The sequence below is a fragment of the Entamoeba dispar genome, genomic scaffold, assembly GCF_000209125.1.
Source record: "Entamoeba dispar SAW760 scf_1105229463785 genomic scaffold, whole genome shotgun sequence".
Lineage (NCBI taxonomy): Eukaryota > Evosea > Mastigamoebida > Endamoebidae > Entamoeba > Entamoeba dispar.
Genome location: NW_001855866.1, coordinates 8,199 through 27,376, shown reverse-complemented (window position 1 = coordinate 27,376; position 19,178 = coordinate 8,199). Strand labels below are relative to the sequence as shown.

At 21.7% G+C, this 19,178-nt stretch overlaps 9 protein-coding genes across 9 annotated transcripts, besides 39 other annotated features; 3 read left to right on the top strand and 6 right to left on the bottom strand.

Annotated features, from left to right (window-relative positions):
• Positions 1–6: 6 nt before the first annotated feature.
• Positions 7–41: a sequence feature (AT_rich).
• Positions 42–71: a microsatellite.
• A 2-nt stretch (positions 72–73) lies between these two features.
• Positions 74–122: a sequence feature (AT_rich).
• EDI_272900 (uncharacterized protein) lies at positions 114–1,316 on the bottom strand (the record flags this gene model as incomplete). Its single annotated transcript, XM_001741528.1, has 1 exon — positions 114–1,316. One exon carries the CDS (start codon positions 1,314–1,316, stop codon positions 114–116), a length of 1,203 nt encoding a protein of 400 aa, XP_001741580.1.
• Positions 1,317–1,351: 35 nt separating this feature from the next.
• Positions 1,352–1,423: a microsatellite.
• Positions 1,352–1,477: a microsatellite.
• Positions 1,478–1,571: 94 nt separating this feature from the next.
• Positions 1,572–1,633: a sequence feature (AT_rich).
• A 16-nt stretch (positions 1,634–1,649) lies between these two features.
• EDI_272890 (transcription factor WEREWOLF, putative) lies at positions 1,650–2,096 on the bottom strand (the record flags this gene model as incomplete). Its single annotated transcript, XM_001741527.1, has 1 exon — positions 1,650–2,096. One exon carries the CDS (start codon positions 2,094–2,096, stop codon positions 1,650–1,652), a length of 447 nt encoding a protein of 148 aa, XP_001741579.1.
• Positions 1,872–1,894: a sequence feature (AT_rich).
• Positions 2,097–2,720: 624 nt separating the features above from the next.
• Positions 2,721–2,768: a microsatellite.
• A 120-nt stretch (positions 2,769–2,888) lies between these two features.
• Positions 2,889–2,911: a sequence feature (AT_rich).
• Positions 2,912–2,981: 70 nt separating this feature from the next.
• Positions 2,982–3,014: a sequence feature (AT_rich).
• Positions 3,015–3,116: 102 nt separating this feature from the next.
• Positions 3,117–3,138: a sequence feature (AT_rich).
• A 171-nt stretch (positions 3,139–3,309) lies between these two features.
• Positions 3,310–3,553: a sequence feature (AT_rich).
• A 323-nt stretch (positions 3,554–3,876) lies between these two features.
• Positions 3,877–3,930: a sequence feature (AT_rich).
• Positions 3,931–4,996: 1,066 nt separating this feature from the next.
• Positions 4,997–5,032: a sequence feature (AT_rich).
• A 61-nt stretch (positions 5,033–5,093) lies between these two features.
• Positions 5,094–5,130: a sequence feature (AT_rich).
• A 169-nt stretch (positions 5,131–5,299) lies between these two features.
• Positions 5,300–6,715, top strand: EDI_272880 (G2/mitotic-specific cyclin-B, putative; the record flags this gene model as incomplete). Its single annotated transcript, XM_001741526.1, has 2 exons — positions 5,300–6,027; positions 6,169–6,715. 2 exons carry the CDS (start codon positions 5,300–5,302, stop codon positions 6,713–6,715), a joined length of 1,275 nt encoding a protein of 424 aa, XP_001741578.1.
• Positions 5,800–5,837: a sequence feature (AT_rich).
• Positions 6,070–6,167: a sequence feature (AT_rich).
• Positions 6,708–6,832: a sequence feature (AT_rich).
• A 5-nt stretch (positions 6,833–6,837) lies between these two features.
• Positions 6,838–6,891: a microsatellite.
• Positions 6,892–6,945: 54 nt separating this feature from the next.
• On the top strand, positions 6,946–7,782 carry EDI_272870 (uncharacterized protein; the record flags this gene model as incomplete). Its single annotated transcript, XM_001741525.1, has 1 exon — positions 6,946–7,782. The coding sequence occupies one exon, from the start codon at positions 6,946–6,948 to the stop codon at positions 7,780–7,782; it is 837 nt and encodes a 278-aa protein (XP_001741577.1).
• A 76-nt stretch (positions 7,783–7,858) lies between these two features.
• Positions 7,859–7,957: a microsatellite.
• Positions 7,958–7,968: 11 nt separating this feature from the next.
• Positions 7,969–8,137: a sequence feature (AT_rich).
• Positions 8,138–8,180: 43 nt separating this feature from the next.
• EDI_272860 (uncharacterized protein) lies at positions 8,181–9,192 on the bottom strand (the record flags this gene model as incomplete). Its single annotated transcript, XM_001741524.1, has 2 exons — positions 8,181–9,095; positions 9,160–9,192. The coding sequence occupies 2 exons, from the start codon at positions 9,190–9,192 to the stop codon at positions 8,181–8,183; spliced, it is 948 nt and encodes a 315-aa protein (XP_001741576.1).
• Positions 8,822–8,892: a sequence feature (AT_rich).
• Positions 9,074–9,154: a sequence feature (AT_rich).
• Positions 9,193–9,792: 600 nt separating the features above from the next.
• EDI_272850 (uncharacterized protein) lies at positions 9,793–11,301 on the bottom strand (the record flags this gene model as incomplete). Its single annotated transcript, XM_001741523.1, has 1 exon — positions 9,793–11,301. One exon carries the CDS (start codon positions 11,299–11,301, stop codon positions 9,793–9,795), a length of 1,509 nt encoding a protein of 502 aa, XP_001741575.1.
• Positions 9,868–9,893: a sequence feature (AT_rich).
• Positions 9,964–9,987: a sequence feature (AT_rich).
• A 125-nt stretch (positions 11,302–11,426) lies between the features above and the next one.
• Positions 11,427–11,545: a microsatellite.
• Positions 11,546–12,035: 490 nt separating this feature from the next.
• Positions 12,036–12,082: a sequence feature (AT_rich).
• A 46-nt stretch (positions 12,083–12,128) lies between these two features.
• Positions 12,129–12,299: a microsatellite.
• Positions 12,300–12,325: 26 nt separating this feature from the next.
• Positions 12,326–12,361: a microsatellite.
• A 57-nt stretch (positions 12,362–12,418) lies between these two features.
• Positions 12,419–12,461: a microsatellite.
• Positions 12,462–12,500: 39 nt separating this feature from the next.
• On the bottom strand, positions 12,501–13,040 carry EDI_272840 (uncharacterized protein; the record flags this gene model as incomplete). Its single annotated transcript, XM_001741522.1, has 1 exon — positions 12,501–13,040. The coding sequence occupies one exon, from the start codon at positions 13,038–13,040 to the stop codon at positions 12,501–12,503; it is 540 nt and encodes a 179-aa protein (XP_001741574.1).
• A 433-nt stretch (positions 13,041–13,473) lies between these two features.
• Positions 13,474–13,764: a sequence feature (AT_rich).
• Positions 13,765–13,865: 101 nt separating this feature from the next.
• Positions 13,866–14,039: a sequence feature (AT_rich).
• Positions 14,040–14,120: 81 nt separating this feature from the next.
• Positions 14,121–14,147: a microsatellite.
• Positions 14,148–14,193: 46 nt separating this feature from the next.
• Positions 14,194–14,233: a sequence feature (AT_rich).
• Positions 14,234–14,344: 111 nt separating this feature from the next.
• Positions 14,345–15,392, top strand: EDI_272830 (membrane-associated tyrosine- and threonine-specific CDC2-inhibitory kinase, putative; the record flags this gene model as incomplete). Its single annotated transcript, XM_001741521.1, has 2 exons — positions 14,345–15,133; positions 15,213–15,392. The coding sequence occupies 2 exons, from the start codon at positions 14,345–14,347 to the stop codon at positions 15,390–15,392; spliced, it is 969 nt and encodes a 322-aa protein (XP_001741573.1).
• Positions 15,143–15,210: a microsatellite.
• A 103-nt stretch (positions 15,393–15,495) lies between the features above and the next one.
• EDI_272820 (uncharacterized protein) lies at positions 15,496–18,948 on the bottom strand (the record flags this gene model as incomplete). The annotated part of the gene is made up of 1 exon (XM_001741520.1): positions 15,496–18,948. The coding sequence occupies one exon, from the start codon at positions 18,946–18,948 to the stop codon at positions 15,496–15,498; it is 3,453 nt and encodes a 1,150-aa protein (XP_001741572.1).
• Positions 16,798–16,841: a sequence feature (AT_rich).
• Positions 17,841–17,863: a sequence feature (AT_rich).
• An 18-nt stretch (positions 18,949–18,966) lies between the features above and the next one.
• Positions 18,967–19,024: a microsatellite.
• A 5-nt stretch (positions 19,025–19,029) lies between these two features.
• Positions 19,030–19,131: a sequence feature (AT_rich).
• The last annotated feature ends 47 nt before the right edge of the window (positions 19,132–19,178 follow it).

Sequence of the window (19,178 nt, the reverse complement as noted above, 5' to 3'; positions counted from 1 at the left end):
CTAGTGTTTTTAATTTTTATATTATTTTTAAGTTTTTATTTAAAAAAAAAAAAAGAATAAAAAAAAAAAAATCAAATAAATTTAAATTATTTAAAACTAATAATTGATAAGTATTAAATAAAGAAGATTAAAAGAATAATCAACAATGTAAAGAGTATTGAAGAAGAATCATCAAATTCATTTGAAGGAGGAATACAAATTTTTCTTTGTTGTTTTCTTGTTTTGATATTAAATAATTCATAATAAGAATTATCAGAATTACTAATACTAAATTGAGTTGCATTTGTAGAATTAACAGTAATAATAATATCATCTACCATTTCATAATAATTATTAAATGAAACTTTTGAATTACAAATATTTGTTGTAAAAACTTTTTGTGACATTTGAGTAAGTCTATAAGCAGCATTAGGATGTGGATGTCCATATGTATTATTAAATCCACAAGATATAATAGAAACAACTGGTTGAGTAATAGAAAGATAATCCCAACTATTTGAATGTTTACTTCCATGATGATTTGCACGAAGAACATCTACAGAACCAACAATATCTTTTACTTCAACTTCAATATTATTAATTGTTGTTCCATAACTATAATAATATCCACCATCTAAATCACCACTTGTTGCATATATAAAATTACCATATTTAATTCTTAATCCAATAGAATAATCATTTTCACTTGGCATCATTGGTTGGTTATAATAATTTGATTCAACAGGAGATCCATCCCATCTTACTGCACCATATCCATTACTAGTAAAAATTTCAACTTCACTATCATTATCTGGTGGATTAATTTGAGTAATAGAACAAATATTAGCAATTTCTCTAATCTTAGATACTTTAGTTTGATCTTTAATACTATCTGCATAACATACCCATTCAATAGAATATTTTTCAAATTCTCCTGCTGCATAAAATTCATATGTTTCATTATTACATTTCTTTCTATTTTCTCCAGTATAATTTCCAACATTTCTTTCAATAAATTTCCCAGCAGTAAAATTACCAACTTCAAATAAATGCCATAATCCAGATATTCCATAATATCCAAAATGATCTAAATGAATATGTGTTAAAACAACTACATCAATATATTTTTTTCCAAGAATTTCTTCAATTTTTTTTTCTAGTCGAATAGCATTTGTTGGATTTGGATCATTTCTTTCTTCTCCAAGATCAACAAGTATAGAATACCCTGATGGATATACAATTAATTGAGAATCAGCTTGTCCAACATTAAATATATAAACTTTGAATTGAGCATAACTACTTACAAATAAAAAAAAGAGAATAAGATTAGTTTTCATAAAGTTAATTTACAATTCTTTCAGTTCTTTAAAACTTTCTTTTTTTTTTTTAACTTCCACATTTTTCTTCTTTCTTCTTTCTTTCTTCTTTTTTAAGTTTTTCTTTTAAAATTTTTCATATTTGATATTTAATTATACTTTAATTTTAAGAATTTTTATTTCATAACTTCAAGAATTAAGTTTTTGATTCAACTTTTTCTCATAAAATTGAATTTATTCAATTCTTTAATTCTTTTCTGTTAGTACTTTTCATTGTTTTATATTAAATATTCATGTGTTATAAATTAAAAAAAAAATAGAATTAATAGTTTAAAAAACACAAACACAATTCATTTATATTACACAGAATAGTGAATGATCTAATGGCTTAAAAACACTAAGAGGATTTTGTTTTAATTCTTTAGTTATTTGATATTTTAGTCTCCCAAAAAAACGATTTTTTACATCATTTGGAGATCTACCATCAAGAAATGTTGCAATTTGAGTCCATCTATTTCCAAATTCTTTTCTTCTTATTAATATTTCATTATCTTCTTCAATAGTCCATGGTCTATGTTTTATATTATTAAATTTATTAAGAAAATGTTCTCTACATTGTTTTCTATTTCTTCCAGGAATCATAATAGCTATTTTATCCCAACTATTCTTACTTCCATATTTTGCAATTCCTTCAAGTAATAATTTATCTTCTTGTTTTGTCCACATTTTAACAACTTTTTTATTTTTCTTGTTTAGTTCAGGAGAATTTGAACTTCTCAGACTAAATGCACATATTTCCATATTCAACACATTTGTTTTTTCTTAGTTAATAATTTAAATAGTTGAAAACTCCAATCAATACAACTTATAATGTTTTGTTTTTTGGTTGTTTTAAAAATATTTCACATTTATTATTTAGTGGCAATGTTTGTTACATTGTTTTCATGAGTCCATTTGAAATTTATGTTCTTCTCATCATTGGTTTTGTTCAAATGGTCATTATAAACTGAACTAACTTCTCCTAAGATTATTAAATTCTTTTTCTAAAAATATACGTATTTTTCGATACTAAACTAGATTAGGTTATTCATTCTTCTTCATTTCCATTTAATTTGTTTAAAATATAATTTAGGTACATTAACTGGATGATTCAAGAAAAAGAATACAAAATGGAATTAAAAGCCATAAATTATTAAAAATACGATTTATAGGTATTATATTTATAACATTTTAATCTATTTCTAAATAATTATCATCCTTCTAATATTAAGAAAAATTGATGATGAAAAAAACAATATTTTTCGAATAATTAATAACTAAATGACTCTTTTAACTACTATCTATACAATAAATTATGTTACTTCAACAAATCATTTTATTGAAATAGTTGAGAAATAGATATTTTACAAAATAAATTAACCTCTTTTTATTTCTTCATTTACCTTTATTTATTATTTATTATTTATTATTTATATTTCTTGATTCTAACAATCCAACAAAACTTAATTTGAATCAACTTCATAATATTTTGATATCTTTTTTTTTTGAATAGTTGTACTTCTATTAATCATCATCACTTCTTATTGAATTTTCATTTATTTATATTTTTTTAATATCAAAGAAAGTTCGTGGTTGTGTATTGATACAACTACTTTCTTATTGAATATGATGAAAAGACATTTGTACTTTTATTGTTTATAAAATAAATTAAATAAAAATGTTAGAGAATAAACATTTTCAAGACTTTTAATGTAATTTTATTATTGTTAAATGTGTTACTTTTATTCCATTTTGTTATATAAGTGTACATTAATAATGATGTATATAATTAAAATAAAATTTTGATATTTGTGAACAGAATTTATTATAAGTTGATAAAGAAAGAGTGATGTTTAACAGAGAATATATATATAATTTATCCAATCTTTAAGAATACTACCGATAATTAAATTAAAAGTACCTTCTCATTGTAAATAAAACATATCTTAATAACTACAAATTAAGTTATGTATGCATTAATTATTTATCAATTATAATATACAAGAAAAAGAATTAAATATAAAATAGAATTTATCCAAATAAATATTAAATATATGAATCAGATATTTAAATAAATACAAATTAATTTGAATAATTATTTCATTAATATTAATAACATAGTTATGATAATAAGAATAATATTTTAGTGTTATAATTTGTCAATATAAAAATGATAAATTAAAGTAAATTCATTGTAATAAATACAATTACATAAAATAGAGAATGAACATAAGTAAAAATACCAATAATTTGATTAATATACTGTCAAAGAAGAGTAAAGTTTATATTTATAAATAGTTTTATTAGATATTACAACAACAATTAAAAAGAATTATCTATAACACTATTACATAATCTCAGATAATATATTAAATCTATTCATAATTTAAATGAGACTTCAAAATAAGAAGAATAAAAATACAAATAATAACTAATTCTTAATCTGAAGAATTTTTGTTTATGATAGAGTTAATATTTTTATTTCAATTAAAATAGATTTGATATACATCAATTCATTTCAATATTACTTTGTTTTGATATCAAATAATTTAGATATTTCATTTTATAAAATAAATTTCTATTATATTCATTAATTCTTGTTTAAAAACATCATTTTGTTTTATTATTTTCTTTAAACACAAACATAAATAAATCCAAACAAATAATATCTAAATTGGTAGTTTAGATAAAATGAAGTGATTCTTTAATAGATTCTCATATAATAATAACTCTATTTATGAAATTCTTTATATTATTTAATGATAATTTGCTGAAATATTTATTTATTGACATTTTATCATACATTAGTCGTATTACTAGAATTATAGTAAAAGAATAATGATGATGAATAATATCTTTAATCCTTATTCATTTATTAAGGTAATTTTATTAACAAAAACATGTCTTAATCGTCTTTATCATTCAAAATTTAACAAACAAACACACCTCAAGTATAAGTTCTGAACATACTTACAGTTATGTAAAATTTGCATCAGAACCCATCGATCTATATCATTAAAAATCAATCACCAAAGATGACCAAGAAATACAGACAATGGAAGTAATTAAAAACTGAGTTACTGACAATTGTACAACCAATACAATAAGTAGATTTTATTATGATATTTGAAATCAACTAGAAAAAGGAAATAAAATAATGTAATAATGATGTAATAAGATATTTAACTAAATGAAATAATATATTCCTTACATTAAAAATAATAATAATACATGAAATTAATATCCAATTAGTATTTTAAAATGTTGTTCATTTAAAGTAAATAATTTACCAATGACACATCTAACACAATCAACTTAGAAAAAATAGAAAGAAATAATGTAATGAAATTCCTAACATCCATAAAAATAACAAAACACATGAAAAACTCACTACTTACTGACCAATCATAAATATTTATTGTGGTCATGAAATGTAAATAAAAAATATTAACAGAAGATATAAACAAATAGTAATACAGATTTCTTCTATTAATCAATTGAATGAAGATGAGACAAAAACAGTACTAATAGTTTAATAGAAACAAGAAATAACTAAAATTGGATGAAAGGAGATGTTAAGAGAAGAAGATAAAGGAAATATAGACAACGGTATTTTAAGAAGACGTAAAACAAAAAAAAACAAAGAAACATCCAAATTTACCTAAATTTTATTAAATAATAATATATATTTTATTATAGTATGTATGTTCTTTTTAGTCAATTTTTTTGATAAGATGAACATAATTTACACAATCAAAGTAAATTATAAAAAGATAATAAAATACTATAAATAATAGTTTATCTCTTTTTCAATAAATCCAATCATAATACCTATTTTTATTGTATCAACAAAACGAAAATTAAAATAAAAAGTACACACAAAGAAACAATGATAAAATCACAAGTAAAATGAAAGGTTAAATGGATTTATGAGAACTAAATTTCTTTGCAATCTACGTGAAATAATGAAACATCTCACAAACACCAAAAGTAAGGTTACAAGAGATACTGAAAATAAGAGCGAAATTGCCATTAAACCACTAATTAACCAAATTGGATTTCGACAACATCATATTATCCAACCACCAACAGCTAAAATTAATCTTAATCATTCACTTCAAAAAATTAAAGATAGTCAAGAACAAAATAATTTAGTAGATACTCTAGAAGATAAATTACCTAATTTAGAAGAATTTGTTGAAAAAGGTGATGAGTCAATTGAAAATGAATTAATTAAATTAGAAATTAAACCAAGTAATGCATTTGAATTAATCCAATTAACAAATGAAGAAATAACATCTAAACAAGTTGAAACTTATCAAACTTCAAATAAAAAGAAAGATTTAAAAGAAATTCTAATAAAAAATAATAATGAAATTGTTTTAGAAAGTCAAACACAAAATGATGATCAAATAGAAGATATTGATCAATATGAAAAAGAACATTTCTTAATGAGGTATGAACCAAAAATTATTAAAGAAATATATTATACTTTATTTAAAAGTGAAAAAGATTTACAAATTGAACCAGATTTACTTCAAAAACAACTTCACATTAGTGCAAATACACGGAGTGTTTTACTTGATTGGTTATTTCTTGTTTCTCAAGATGAATTTGCAACAACAATAGAAACATATTTACTCACTGTTGCAACATTTGATGATTTTATTTCTCATAAAACAACTATCCCTAAGTTTGTTTAATTTTATTTTAACTTCTATTAATATGAGGAATGATTTATTTTTAGAAAAATTAAAAGATAATTAGTTTTTATTAATTAATTTTTTAGTAAAATCAAATAAATTGATAAAAAAAATAAAAATTAATAATATAGATCTGAAGTTCAATTAGTTGGTGTTGCTTGTCTTCATTTATGTATTAAATTTCAAGAAATTAAATATTCAAATGTTGATGCATTCATTATTATTAGTAGAGGAGCATATACAAAAAGTCAATTATTAGAGATGGAAAGAATAATTTGTAAAACAATTGATTTCAGATTTGTTCGTCCGTTATCAATTGATTTTTTGAGAAGATTTAATAAAGCAGCAAAAGCAAATGAAACCGAACATACACTTGGAAAATATTTAATTTTAATTGCTACATTAGATCAAACAATGATTCAATATCTTCCATCTCAAATTGCAGCAGCTGCTGTTTACTTTCAGAGAAGAATTAATAATACTATTCCTTATTGGGATAAAACACTTATTAAATATTCAACATATAATGAAAAAGATATTCTTCCAATTGCTCAATTAATGAGAACACTTTATTTATTCCAACAAACAGAAAAAAATCCATTTAAAGAAATTTTTAAGTTGTTTTCAAATATTGGTAATCATACAGTTTCACAAATTCCTTTCATCCCAGAATTTTAATTTATATAAAATTGTTTATCTATTTTCTTATATTCTTATTATTTATTATTTACAAAAGAGAATATTTAGATATAAAAATAATAAGATTTCTTCAAAAATTATATATCATTTATTTATCCTTTAAATAGAAAAAAAAAAAAGAAAGTTTTAAAAGAGAAAGAAAAAAAAAATAAAAATTTCAAAGATCTGTAAAAAAATGAATAGAACTTAAAAATAACCAATTTTGTATAATGACACAGAAAGACGTTTCTATTGAACTCTTAGAGTTCATTCGTCAAGAAACATTCAATGAAAAGAAAGCAGAATTTGTTCATGAATGTTTTAATGAATTTATTGAAAAAGAAAGAATTATTGAATTAGTTAATGAAATGGATGAAATTTATCAAATGATAGAAGTTGCTGTATTAGCATGGAATGTTTGTGACCAAATTAAGAAAAGAAAGAATGGAATATTAGCATTAAGAGAACCAGTATTTGAATGGGTTGAAAGTGTAATGGAGAAATTAAAAATTACAAATCGGGCTTCAGTAATAGAAAGAATAGGATATTCTGTTTCATTAGGAAGATTAAATTATATGAAACGACATTCAGAATTAAAAACAATGAGAGATTTAATAAGAATAGCTGATATTCAAACAGAACCTCTTAAAGTAAGTTATGATGATATTAATAAAAAAATAGTTGATTGTTTTAATGAAATTACTTGGTTCTATCAAGAAACTGATTCTATTGAAAGAAAAATATTAATGAAAATAATGTTAGAACAATGTCCTTTATGTTGGATAGATTCTGTTGAAAAAGATAATTTAAAAGAAGTAGTTTCATTTCTTGTTATGGTATGGACAAAAGTTAAACCTCCAATGGAAAATGATATTGGAGAAGCATTATTTAATTTATCTGAATCAATTACTGATGATTTTGATGAACAAACAAAAATTACTGGTATTGTATTAAATTTTATTCAAACTAATAATATTATTTGTAAAATTGTATCGAATAAACAATATGCTGTTGGACTTTTAAAAGAAGCATTAGAATTATTACGTAATCAAAAGAAACATCAATAATTTATTAATTGCATTTATTAATGCACATTAACACATGGAATATGGTATTTGTACCAAATTATCCTTCAATGTGTTTAAAAAGAAAAGAAAAAAAAAACAAGAAACTTAATGAAAACAAAATACAAAACAATATAAATAGCTAAAATCTAAAAAAAAAATTAATTAAAATTAAAAATTAGTTCTTTCTTTTTTTTTTATTTTTATAATCTTAATCTTTCATTTTAATTAATTTATCTTAAAAATATTATTACAATATTGAAATCTTTCATTTAATCAATACTTCTTTTTTACTCTAAGTTTCTAAAAAAAAAACAATAATTAAAATTTATTGATGTTATAAAAATTAATAAAATAAGTCTGTTCTTATAATCCTTATTTTTTAGTTGTAAATTATTGTTTTATATTTCATGTACATTCCATGTTGGATTAATTTCAACTTGTTCTTCTTCTTCATTTTCATTAAGATTAATATGACTTCTGCATATTGGACAATCTGATGCTCCTGACAACCATTCTTTTAAACAACTAACATGAAAGTCATGTCCACAACTAAGATGCACTGCTTCAGTAAGAGTATCCCTACAAATTACACACTCATGCTCTTCTTCTGAATCATAATGTACTAATGGTAATTGATCCAATAAATAGGAATAAGAAATATATTTCATTAATTGATTTACAGATTTAATTGATTTATAAAAACGCATAATGGAAAATACTAATATTCCAATAAACACAGTTGGAAGCAATGATTTAAAGAGATTAAAGAGTGTAAAACTAGTCAATGATGCATCAATTGATTTTATTGTTAAATTTGTTAAGGTATAATATTTCCACTGGAATCCATAAAGAGAATGAACAAAACAGAAAATCTGTTGTAAAGCATCACAAATAAGTGAGTGAAAAAGAATTTTGAAAAAACAATAAAGGATTAATGAAACATGGAATGAAACAAAGTCCATTTTAGAATATTGTAAAAGTATCATAGTCACTATACTAATTAGAATTAATGATAGTATAAACATACTTACTCTCTTTGAATAATAATAATTTTGAGTTTCATTATATAAATTAATTCTTATTTCAATCAAAATTTTATGTATTTTAATTGAGATATAAAGAGTAAGAATTACTAATATGTTTATAGAAATATCTGATAAATCAGGTAATACAAAAATTAAGAGTGTCCAAATTTCAGTTAATATTTTAGAACACATAGTTTTCATTTCAGAATTTGTTATTTCTTTATAAAATATATGTTCAGTAATTAAAAATCCTACAATAAAAGTTGTTAAAAATGTATTAAATAATACCTAATTTTAATGAATATTCTTTAAGAATATAAAATAACAAATATAATTTACTATTAAAACAAACAAAAAGTGGTAATGGAAGTCGTAAAAATCCCATAAAAATATAAAATGAACTTTTATGAATTGAATACAGTTGAAAACCTGTCAACACTAAACTAACATATGAACATATACACTGAAGAATGATGATTGTAGACCACTTCATCTTTTGTTTTTTAAAGTTCTTTTATTTATCTTTTGTTTATAAATAAAACCTGTGTTCTGTTTATGTTTTATAAAACAATTTATTGATTATTATTTAAACAAAACTAAAAAGAAGTCAATTGGGATAATAAACTTTTGTGATAAGAGTTAGTGAGTGGTGCATAATCTTCAAAAGAATATCTTTGTAATAATATGTATAATTTTGAAGCATATATTAATGTTACTTTAAGTAACTTTGATAATGGAAGTTGATTTATTTCAAATAGAATTATTGATGAAATGTATTGGAGTAAATGAATCAATAGAAATAACTCTTGATATGAAGTTAATAATTTAAACAATGCATTTGATTGTCTTCTTTTAATTATTCCATCTTTAAGAAATGAAACTAATTTAGTGTGTGTATTTTTAAGAAACAATAAATTTTTATTAATTGATTCTATTAACAATGATGCATGTTTAATCTAATTGTAAGTTATTGATAACACTAATATTATGAATGTAATGAACAAACATTTGATAAAAATAATGGAGAACCAAAGAATGGATAAATTAATTGTTTTGATGCTAATAAATTATTAATTAATTTTATATCATCTAAACAATTAAAAGAAAGGATAAAATTAGAATGGTAATTTCTATAATCATCATACAATTTATCTTCATAATTAAATAATTTAAAATAATTCCAAATAGATTCATAATAATTAATACTTTCTTGATAATTTCTCTTAAAAAAAGATAATGGATGAAACATTGGATATTCATTAAAATACTTCTGAAAATTTTGATTAAATTGGGAGGATGAATTAACAGTCCAATCTTGTAATCTCTTTAATATAATAAACCATATCATTTTAATTATTAGAAAAGATTGTGAAGGTAAATCATCAACTTGATATTCTCCATGTGATAAACAATCCCTTAATTTGATTCCACCTTCATAAAGAAATAAATCATGTAATTTACTTACAATATCTTTTCCAAGAATATTAATTAATAAATTCCTCTTTTTAGAAATTATTTCTTTTTCTTTCTTTATTCCTTTTATTTCACTATATTTTGAAGTATTTTTATATTTTACTACTTTAATATCATTGATTGTTGATGGTCGATTAACAATAAGACCTTCAGAAGAAGAAACAACAAATTCTTGAAGAAGAACATCCATTGTTGTATAATAATTAGAATAATTTGCCATTCCAAATCGAATATCAACATCATTTAATGTAATAAATGCTATTCTTAATAAATGTTCTAATTCAACAACCATTCTCATAAATGAAAATATAATATTATTTCCTTGTTGAGTTTTATTTTTAATAATCATTTCAATTGGTTGTTTTCTATTTGGAAGAATAAAATTAGAAGAATGAATAAGAGAAAGAAATTCTTCATTTGGGATTTCAATGATTTGATCAAAGAATTGAATTTGAAGTATGTTTAAATGTTTTGGTTCAGAAATTTTGAAACAATACATTTGTATTGTTTGATAGAGTATAACAAGAAGACAAAGATGTGTGTCAGTTACTTCATTATCATTCATAAATCCATGCCATAATAAATTTCTTAAATTTAATCCTGTAGGTGGTCCAATTATTAAAATACAAAGAAGAATAAGTCCATAAGGAACAATATGTTCCTCATACATCTTTTGAAGGATTTCACTTAATGTTCGTGGTAATTGAGTTGATGATTTTATTTTATGAATTGTTGTAATCATCTTTTCAATTTGAGTTGTTATAAAAAGACAAAAACCAATTCTATCAATATTGTCTTTAAGATGAATATTAAATTGGATTGAGAGTAACTCATCAATTAATGGTTTTAAATGATCAATTGTTGGATTTAGAATAATTTCATGAAAACTTTCAAACCATTCAATTCTGAAAATGGTTTTATCAAAACAATTAGATAAAAAGTTAATGTTATTAGTGATATTCTTTATTTCATGAATATCAAATAAAAATTTGAATTGAGAAACAATTTTAATTTCACTCATTTGATTTTCTTTAGATATTTTTTTGGTTAATAGTGTTTGTACTTCATCAGATAGTGAAGAAACAGTTATTAAATCTTTATCATTTGTTGTTCTTTTCTTAATAGATAAAATAACTTCTTTCAAATTTTTTGTTTTCATTTGTTATTTCCTTTCTTCTTTTTTTTTTATTTAAGTTCATTTCTTTTTAATTAATAATTGTTCTACTTATTTACTAATTTTAAATTATGTTTTAATTGTTCATTTTCTACTTCGTTTATTTCTTACAAAATCTAAGACGTTATTTACTTGATAGAGTGAAATGAAACAACACCATCACATTCTATTTCTACAATAATAAATAACCTAAATGAATTAATCAAACAAAAACATGTTTATCTTTTTTGAAAGATTTCTTTATTATGTTCACATAAACAATCTCAATACAAAAACTAAAACAATGTGAAACAAGAAATTTTAACTATTTATTTGAGCACTTGTTAAAGAATCTATCATAGTGCTATTACCTTGTTTCACAGTAAATAATAACTGAAATGTTCATGTAATTTTACCAAACTCAACAAAGAATACTCTATATTCTAAAAATAAAACTCTCGTTATTTAAAACATTTATCAAACACATAGAAAGTCAGAATGAAATAAGTCTTCTTTAATCAATATTGAAATACTTTAATATGTATATATAAACAGTATAAAAGTTAATATTTTGAACAAAAAACAATGCATTTTAAAGAATGTAATTTTTTAATTCATAAAAAAGAAATATAATAATATTGTTTTATTTCTAACAAATCATCTTTAAATAACAAATCAATAAATAAATGTTATTGTAATACAAAATAATGGAAAAGTTATAAAAATAACATTAAATAAAATTAATACAAAGTTTGGTATATTTTTGAAATAATTAATATAATAAAGAATAGAATTAACAAATAACTCTATGAAATAAAGATAAATTAAATAATTAATAAAATTTCATATAAAAAAAATAAAATCAATATTATAAATATATTATAGTTTTATATTTTATTTATTTTTATTTTGTTTTTTTTTTTTTTTTAATAACAAAACACCAAACAGTTTAAAAAAGTAGAAAGATAATTTAATTTAATTGTGAAAAACCATAATTAAAAATATAAATAACAAATAAAAATAATAATTCGAATTAATACACAAGAACACATTTGTATTGATGTTTATTATATTAATAAATGTTGTAATTCATAACAATTGCGATGAAATATAATAGAATCTTCTCTATGAAGACGTTCAGCTAAATATTCATTAATAATAACTCCTTTTTCTTTAATAAAGTTTTTATCTAATATTGAACTATTATAACGAATTGTATCAATTGTTTCTGTTTTAATTCTACCATTTTTACCAGCTGAGAATGAAGAACTTGTTTGAATTCTATTTTCATTTAGTAAGTCAATTAATAAATGAATTGACTCATTAATTAAATAACAATTATATCTTTTTGATGCTGTTTCTTCTTTTAATCCTCTTTGGATTTCACTTTGAATAAGTTCTTTACAACGACATTCAATAAATTGATTAAAATTAAACACATCTCCATTTCCAAAATTAATACTTCGAATTTGGAGAAATGGAAGTGCTTTTGTTGCTTTCTTTTTCTTTTTTTCTAATTCTATATCAGCAAATTGGTTTAAAAGAACAATCATTATTCCTTGTTCACTAACTTGGTAATTTCTATTAATTTTATATGCTGTTTGCATTTAACCTATCAAGATGTTCTTTATGAATTTTAAGTTGTAATAATTTAAAACCCACAAAAAGAACTTTCCCAATTACACTCACAGAACATTCTTTCAACAAAAAGAATTTATTTATTTTACTTCCGAATTTTGTTCTTGACATCCTTTTCTTTGTATCTAAATAAAAATTCCTGTTTATGTATTTCATAAAATAATCCCTCACTTTTTCACTCTCCTTTCTACCTTTCATTTATTCTTTTCTTTTAAATAAATCTATATTCTTCTCTAATTCAAAGAATTATAATATCTTATTTTGATTAACTATTTGAATTGATAAATATTTGTCACTTTATTCTTTTTTATTCTTTCATTTATTCCTTTATGTCATATATAACATTATATCATTTTTCTTTCTCTTCTTATCCTCATCTGGATTTTATCCCTTTAATGAAAGAATAATAATAATAATTAAATATATAAAAGATTGTACTCAATACAAATTTTATTCTTTATAATTAGATTTAAAATATTACTTTCAAGAACAAAAATACTCTTATTAATATTGAATTAAAATAAGATCTAACATATCTTTTCATATAAATTGATTTAAAATAAAATAAATCTTTTTTTTATGAAATGAATACATTGTTTCTTTGATATAAAAGTATATTCATATTATCTTTTTATATTTTTAATGATTAACTTATTGATATAATAAATATGATAAAATATAAATAAAAATTTAGTGATTTAGAATTATAAAAATTATTAGTCAATTTAACCATTAATTCATAAGAAAAAAGGAGACATTTAAAATAAAACATAAATCCAATAACTTAATCACTCAATTTTTATTTATTAAAATTATAAAATGAAAATTCTATTTAGAATAAGTTAATTTTATCAAAGTATTTCTCATAAAAAAAAAAAGATATGAAAATAAATAAAAAATTAATATAATTAATTAAATATACTAATTTAATTAAAACATTTCTTATATAAAAAAGATAAAAAATTTTTGTAATGGAATTTCTCTTTTTGTATATCTATCAAAGTCCTTATTCTATCTTTTTCTTCTTATTTTTAATTAAGATTTAAAACTTCTTTTTTTTTTTTTTTTTTCTTTTTATAAATATTCATCACTCTTCTTTCTTTTTTCTCTTTTCGTTAATTCTATTTATTTTAATAATATTTTTATTTTTAAACTATAAATTGCAACTCTTACTGATTTCCTCTCAATTTTAAACCGTTTTCCTTCGCTGATATTGGATTTAAAAAATAGAAATTAGACCCCTTTGAATCTTCATCTATGATACTGTCATTTAATGATAAAATCTCCGAAACGTTGTCTACCCCCTTTTGAAGAGTATCAAAAAACACTTCCCAAATATATTCCATTTGCATATGACCCTAATGCTCTAAAAAGATTACCTTTTGGTTATATAGAACTTATGAATAATTGTCCAAGTCAACCAATGCTTTATTATAATCCACATTATTCAATGCATAAACAAACAATGAAAGATTTTTTAGCTAAATTCCCTCAAAAAAAACAAATTGGAAGAGGAAGTTTTTGGGATGTTTATTGTGTAAGAGATCCTAATGATGGAATATTAAAAGTTGTAAAAATTTCTATTCAACCTCATATGACAGCAGTTTATGAAAATGAATTTATAAATATCGAAACAACTAAAAATTGTGAATATATAATTCAATGTATTTCTACTCAAAAGATAGATAATATGTATTTTATAATGATGGATTTAATGAAAGGAAGTATTTGGGATTTACTTCATCAAAGACCAATGGAATTCTTTGAAATTATATATGTCACAGGAACAGTTTTAAGAGGATTAAGAGAACTTCATCGTTTAGGTTTAGCTCATATGGATGTTAAACCTGAAAATATTTTTGTTTTAAGTGATGGTCGAGTAAAATTAGGTGATTTAAATTCATGTAGAAAAATTGGTGAATCTCTTTCATTAGAAGATATTGGAGAACCAAGTTATTGTGCTCCTGAAGTAATTGGAGGACAAGCATCACAATTAGCTGATGTATTTTCTTTAGGAATAACAATATTTGAAATGGATACAAGACGTAAATTTCCAAATTATGTTTGTTATTTTTCTTTTTTTTTATTTTTTTATTTTAATTTATTTTTAAATTTATTAAATTCTAAATCTTATTCTATAGGAACAAAATTTTTATTTTACAGACCCTATTCTTCTTAATTTGTTTCGGTTTGAAGAACTTAAACAAATGTATTTGTTTATGACTATTACTCAACCAAGTTATCGTGTGACTGTAGACCAACTTCTCTCTATGTCAATATTTGAAAATCCTGATGTTAAAGTTTTTCCTAGCGTTTTATAATTCTTATTTATTCATTCTTTCGGCAAAAGAAAAAAAAATCTCTTTTTTATAATTTCTTCTTTTAATAAACCGAGATTTTCAATTATCTCAAATAGTTACTTACTTACTTGCTTGTATTAATGAAATTTCCATTTGTTGTCTTTGCTAATTTACGTTTCATCAATTCTTCAGTAGCTTTTAATTCTCCTGTCATTCTTGGAGTAGATTGAGGTTGAAATACATTAATTATACTAACTTTTGAAGTTTTAATTTTTGTTTGTTTCTTTTCTTCTTTTGGTTCTTCAGTTTTTACTTCAGAAAGTTTTTCTACATTTAATTGATTTGATAATTCTCGATCAACTAACATATCCATCACTCCAATAGAATGTCCTTTAGTAGTATTAGTAGTACAAAAATCTTGAATTGTAATACATCTAGAATCATAAGGGAATGTCATTTCATGAAGATTTCTCTTTTCAATAAATCCAATACATGATTCTCTAATAATATGACCTAATGAATAAATTAATGATTTTTGAAGAGTTAATAATGTATTAGTTATTTGATTTGTTTTAATTTGATAAATTCCATCATGAAGTATTTTAATTTCAATTATTAATTTTTCTGGATTTTCTTCAATTTTTTGTTCATTTTCTCCCCAATATATCTCAATAAGATCATCTATCTTTTCATTAATAGGGATTAAACTTTTAATATGATAAATTATATCAACAAAATCATCTTGATAACAAATCATATGTTCTTTATTTTCATATCCTTCTTTTTGTCCTTCAAATCCTGTAGTTGAACGAATAATTCCAAGTTCTTGAATAAATTCCATAAATTCTTTAGTTATTCCTTGTTCTTTATTTTCAATAGAAATTCCAATATGAGTTCTATTTGATATTTTATCAATTTGATCTAATGTTTCTAATATTTGAAAATTTGTTTTAATTGGAGTTAATCTTTTCCAAAAGTTAGAACTACAGAATCCCATTGCTGTTAAAAATAATCTAACAGCATAATATTTTGTACCATGTTGAATATTCATTATATCATCATATTTTGGTTGAGGAATATCTTCCTCTAATGGTGTTTTATATTTATCTTCTTGTTTCTTAATATAAGAATCAATATTACATGATGAAACATTCTCAAGTTTTTGAAGTTCTTCTAAAACTCTTTCATCAGATAAGATGATTAAATTATCTCTTTCAGGTTTATTAATAATATCTATATGTTTATGTTGTGATTGGATAATTTTATCATCAATCTCATTTAATGAAATCAAATATCCTTTCTTTCCAATACAATCACGTATAAGAACAATAAATTGTTTTTTTCCTAAAATATTTTTAAAAGGTAATTCAATAAATGATAAAATTATTGTATTATCAACAGTAACAATATAAATATAATCCAATACATTTTTAATGTTATTTTTCATAAATATATCAATAATATTTTTTTCACTTATTTGACAATTTAATAATTGATTTCCAATTATTGGTTTATGAATCATAAGATGTTGATATACAAAAGCAATAGATTGAGATAATGACATTGTAAAATATTCTAATCCTTCATTTGGAATATCACTCAATCTCATTAAAGTACGTTTTTTATCATATCCTTCAACAGATGTAAGTTTTTTGTATAATATAGTTATTTTTGTCATTTGGTCTTGAGTAATATTTTTCATAATACTTTGATAATAAAGAGTAATTACACTAAGACAATCTCCCATAATAACTAAATTCATATTTTTAATCCATTGATTGAAGAATTCATTGAGAATATCAAATAAATTATTAATAAATACATCAGAACTAGGAATAAATGAATGGTATTTAATCAAAATTTTGAGAATAGTAAATATTAAACGATGAATTTCTGGTTTAGAAGTAACAAATAATGTAGAGTGATTAATTTCTATTAATTTAATAAAGTACCAAGCTAAATCACCAACAGTTTTTGGAGGAAATTGATTTAATATTGATATATTAAAATCTTCTTGTGGTTTATTGAATGGAAGTTCTTGAATAAAATATCGATTTATAAGTATTAATATAGATGTTATTCTTGTAGCATCTACTTCATGTTTAAGAAGTAAATATAAATTTAATACAATAAGAGATTGAAGAGAATATTTTTCTTCAAATTCAGGATTTTGTTTAGGAATGAAATGAATTTGTGAAGAATCAGGAAGATACATTAATGATGCAAGTATATCTATAAAAATAGTATGACAATCAGCAAAAATATTTTCTTTTAATAAACTAGCACGATGAACTGCATATAATGCTGTTTTAGCAAGAATTTCCATTCCTTCAAATGATTTTTTAATAAGATTAACATATCCTTTTAATCCAATAACTAAAACTTTTTCACTTTCAGATGATAAAGCATAAGATAAAGCATAATATAAACTATCTAATGATTGTTTAGTAAATGTTGTATATTCACAAGTATTAATAAAAATTTTTAATAATGTTTCCATTGCATAACAAATTCCTTGTTCAAATTTTAAATGAGATGGTAAAATAACACATTGAAATAATATATTATATACTCTTAATATTGTTTCTCCAGTACATTGATATTGAATCATATAATCAACTTGTTCTGATATTGATTGAATAATAACTTCAACTACAGATGCATTATTACTAATAAGTGGTGTTCCAATAAAATGTAAACAACAAATCCAAAAATTATATGCATATTTTGGTGAAATTACATTTTGTATTGTTGTATTTTCTTTAAACCCATCTAATGAAATAATACATTCTTTATTATTATATAATTGATTCATTACACCTTCTGTAATTTTTTTCATAAGTATTTTCCATTGTTGTGCAACTGGAAGAAGAATACTCCATGTTTTATGATATTGAATAATTGTCATCCAAAGTAATTTATCTTGAGGTAATAATTTAATCCATGCACGATATAATGTATTAATAACACGACCACTAATTTCTTCTGCTAAATTACTTTTTTTTTCTTTTGCTTTATAAAAATTACTTGATACATTTGAACTAACAATAGTAGTAATACTTTGTTTAGGTATAGATGCAAGTGAATGAATTGCTCCAATTAATAAACAAATAACATTATGAGTATCAACATCATTATCATTTAATGCTAAATCATAAATATCCATAACTCTATTACAAAATTCAATCATTTGATTACTTTGATTTATTGAACATGAACGTTGAGTAAAAATTAATGAAAGATGTTCTAACATACAATTTAAATATTTTTGTCGATTATCTTGAATTATTTTAGGAATATGTTCTCCAAATAACCATTGATGATAAATACTAATTGTATTTCCAATAGTTTGACTTGATTCCATTGGAAGTGCAAAAGCAAATCCTAATGATTCTAATAAATATTCAAAATGTGTTGGTGTTTTAATTTTTTGATTAAACTCTTCAATATTATTAATTATTTGATTACTAATATTTGTAGCAATTAATGTTTGAATAGAATTTTCAAACATTTGATAAATATTAGATGTAGGTAAATATTCTTTTAATCCAAGTTTATTTGTTGTATCAATAAACATTATTTCTAATTAACAAACTTTTAATTTCTTTTTCTTTCTTTTTAAAATTTCTTTTTTTTTTTTTAATATTTTTCTTATAACAAAAAAAAAAAAATATAATAAAATTACTTTAATTCAATTTGAATTAATTGATATGTATGTTTTAATATCATATCTTATTTAAGAAAAATTTTTCTTTTTAAACTATTGGTTTATATGATGCGATTAAAATTTCTTCAAGTTCAGTAACT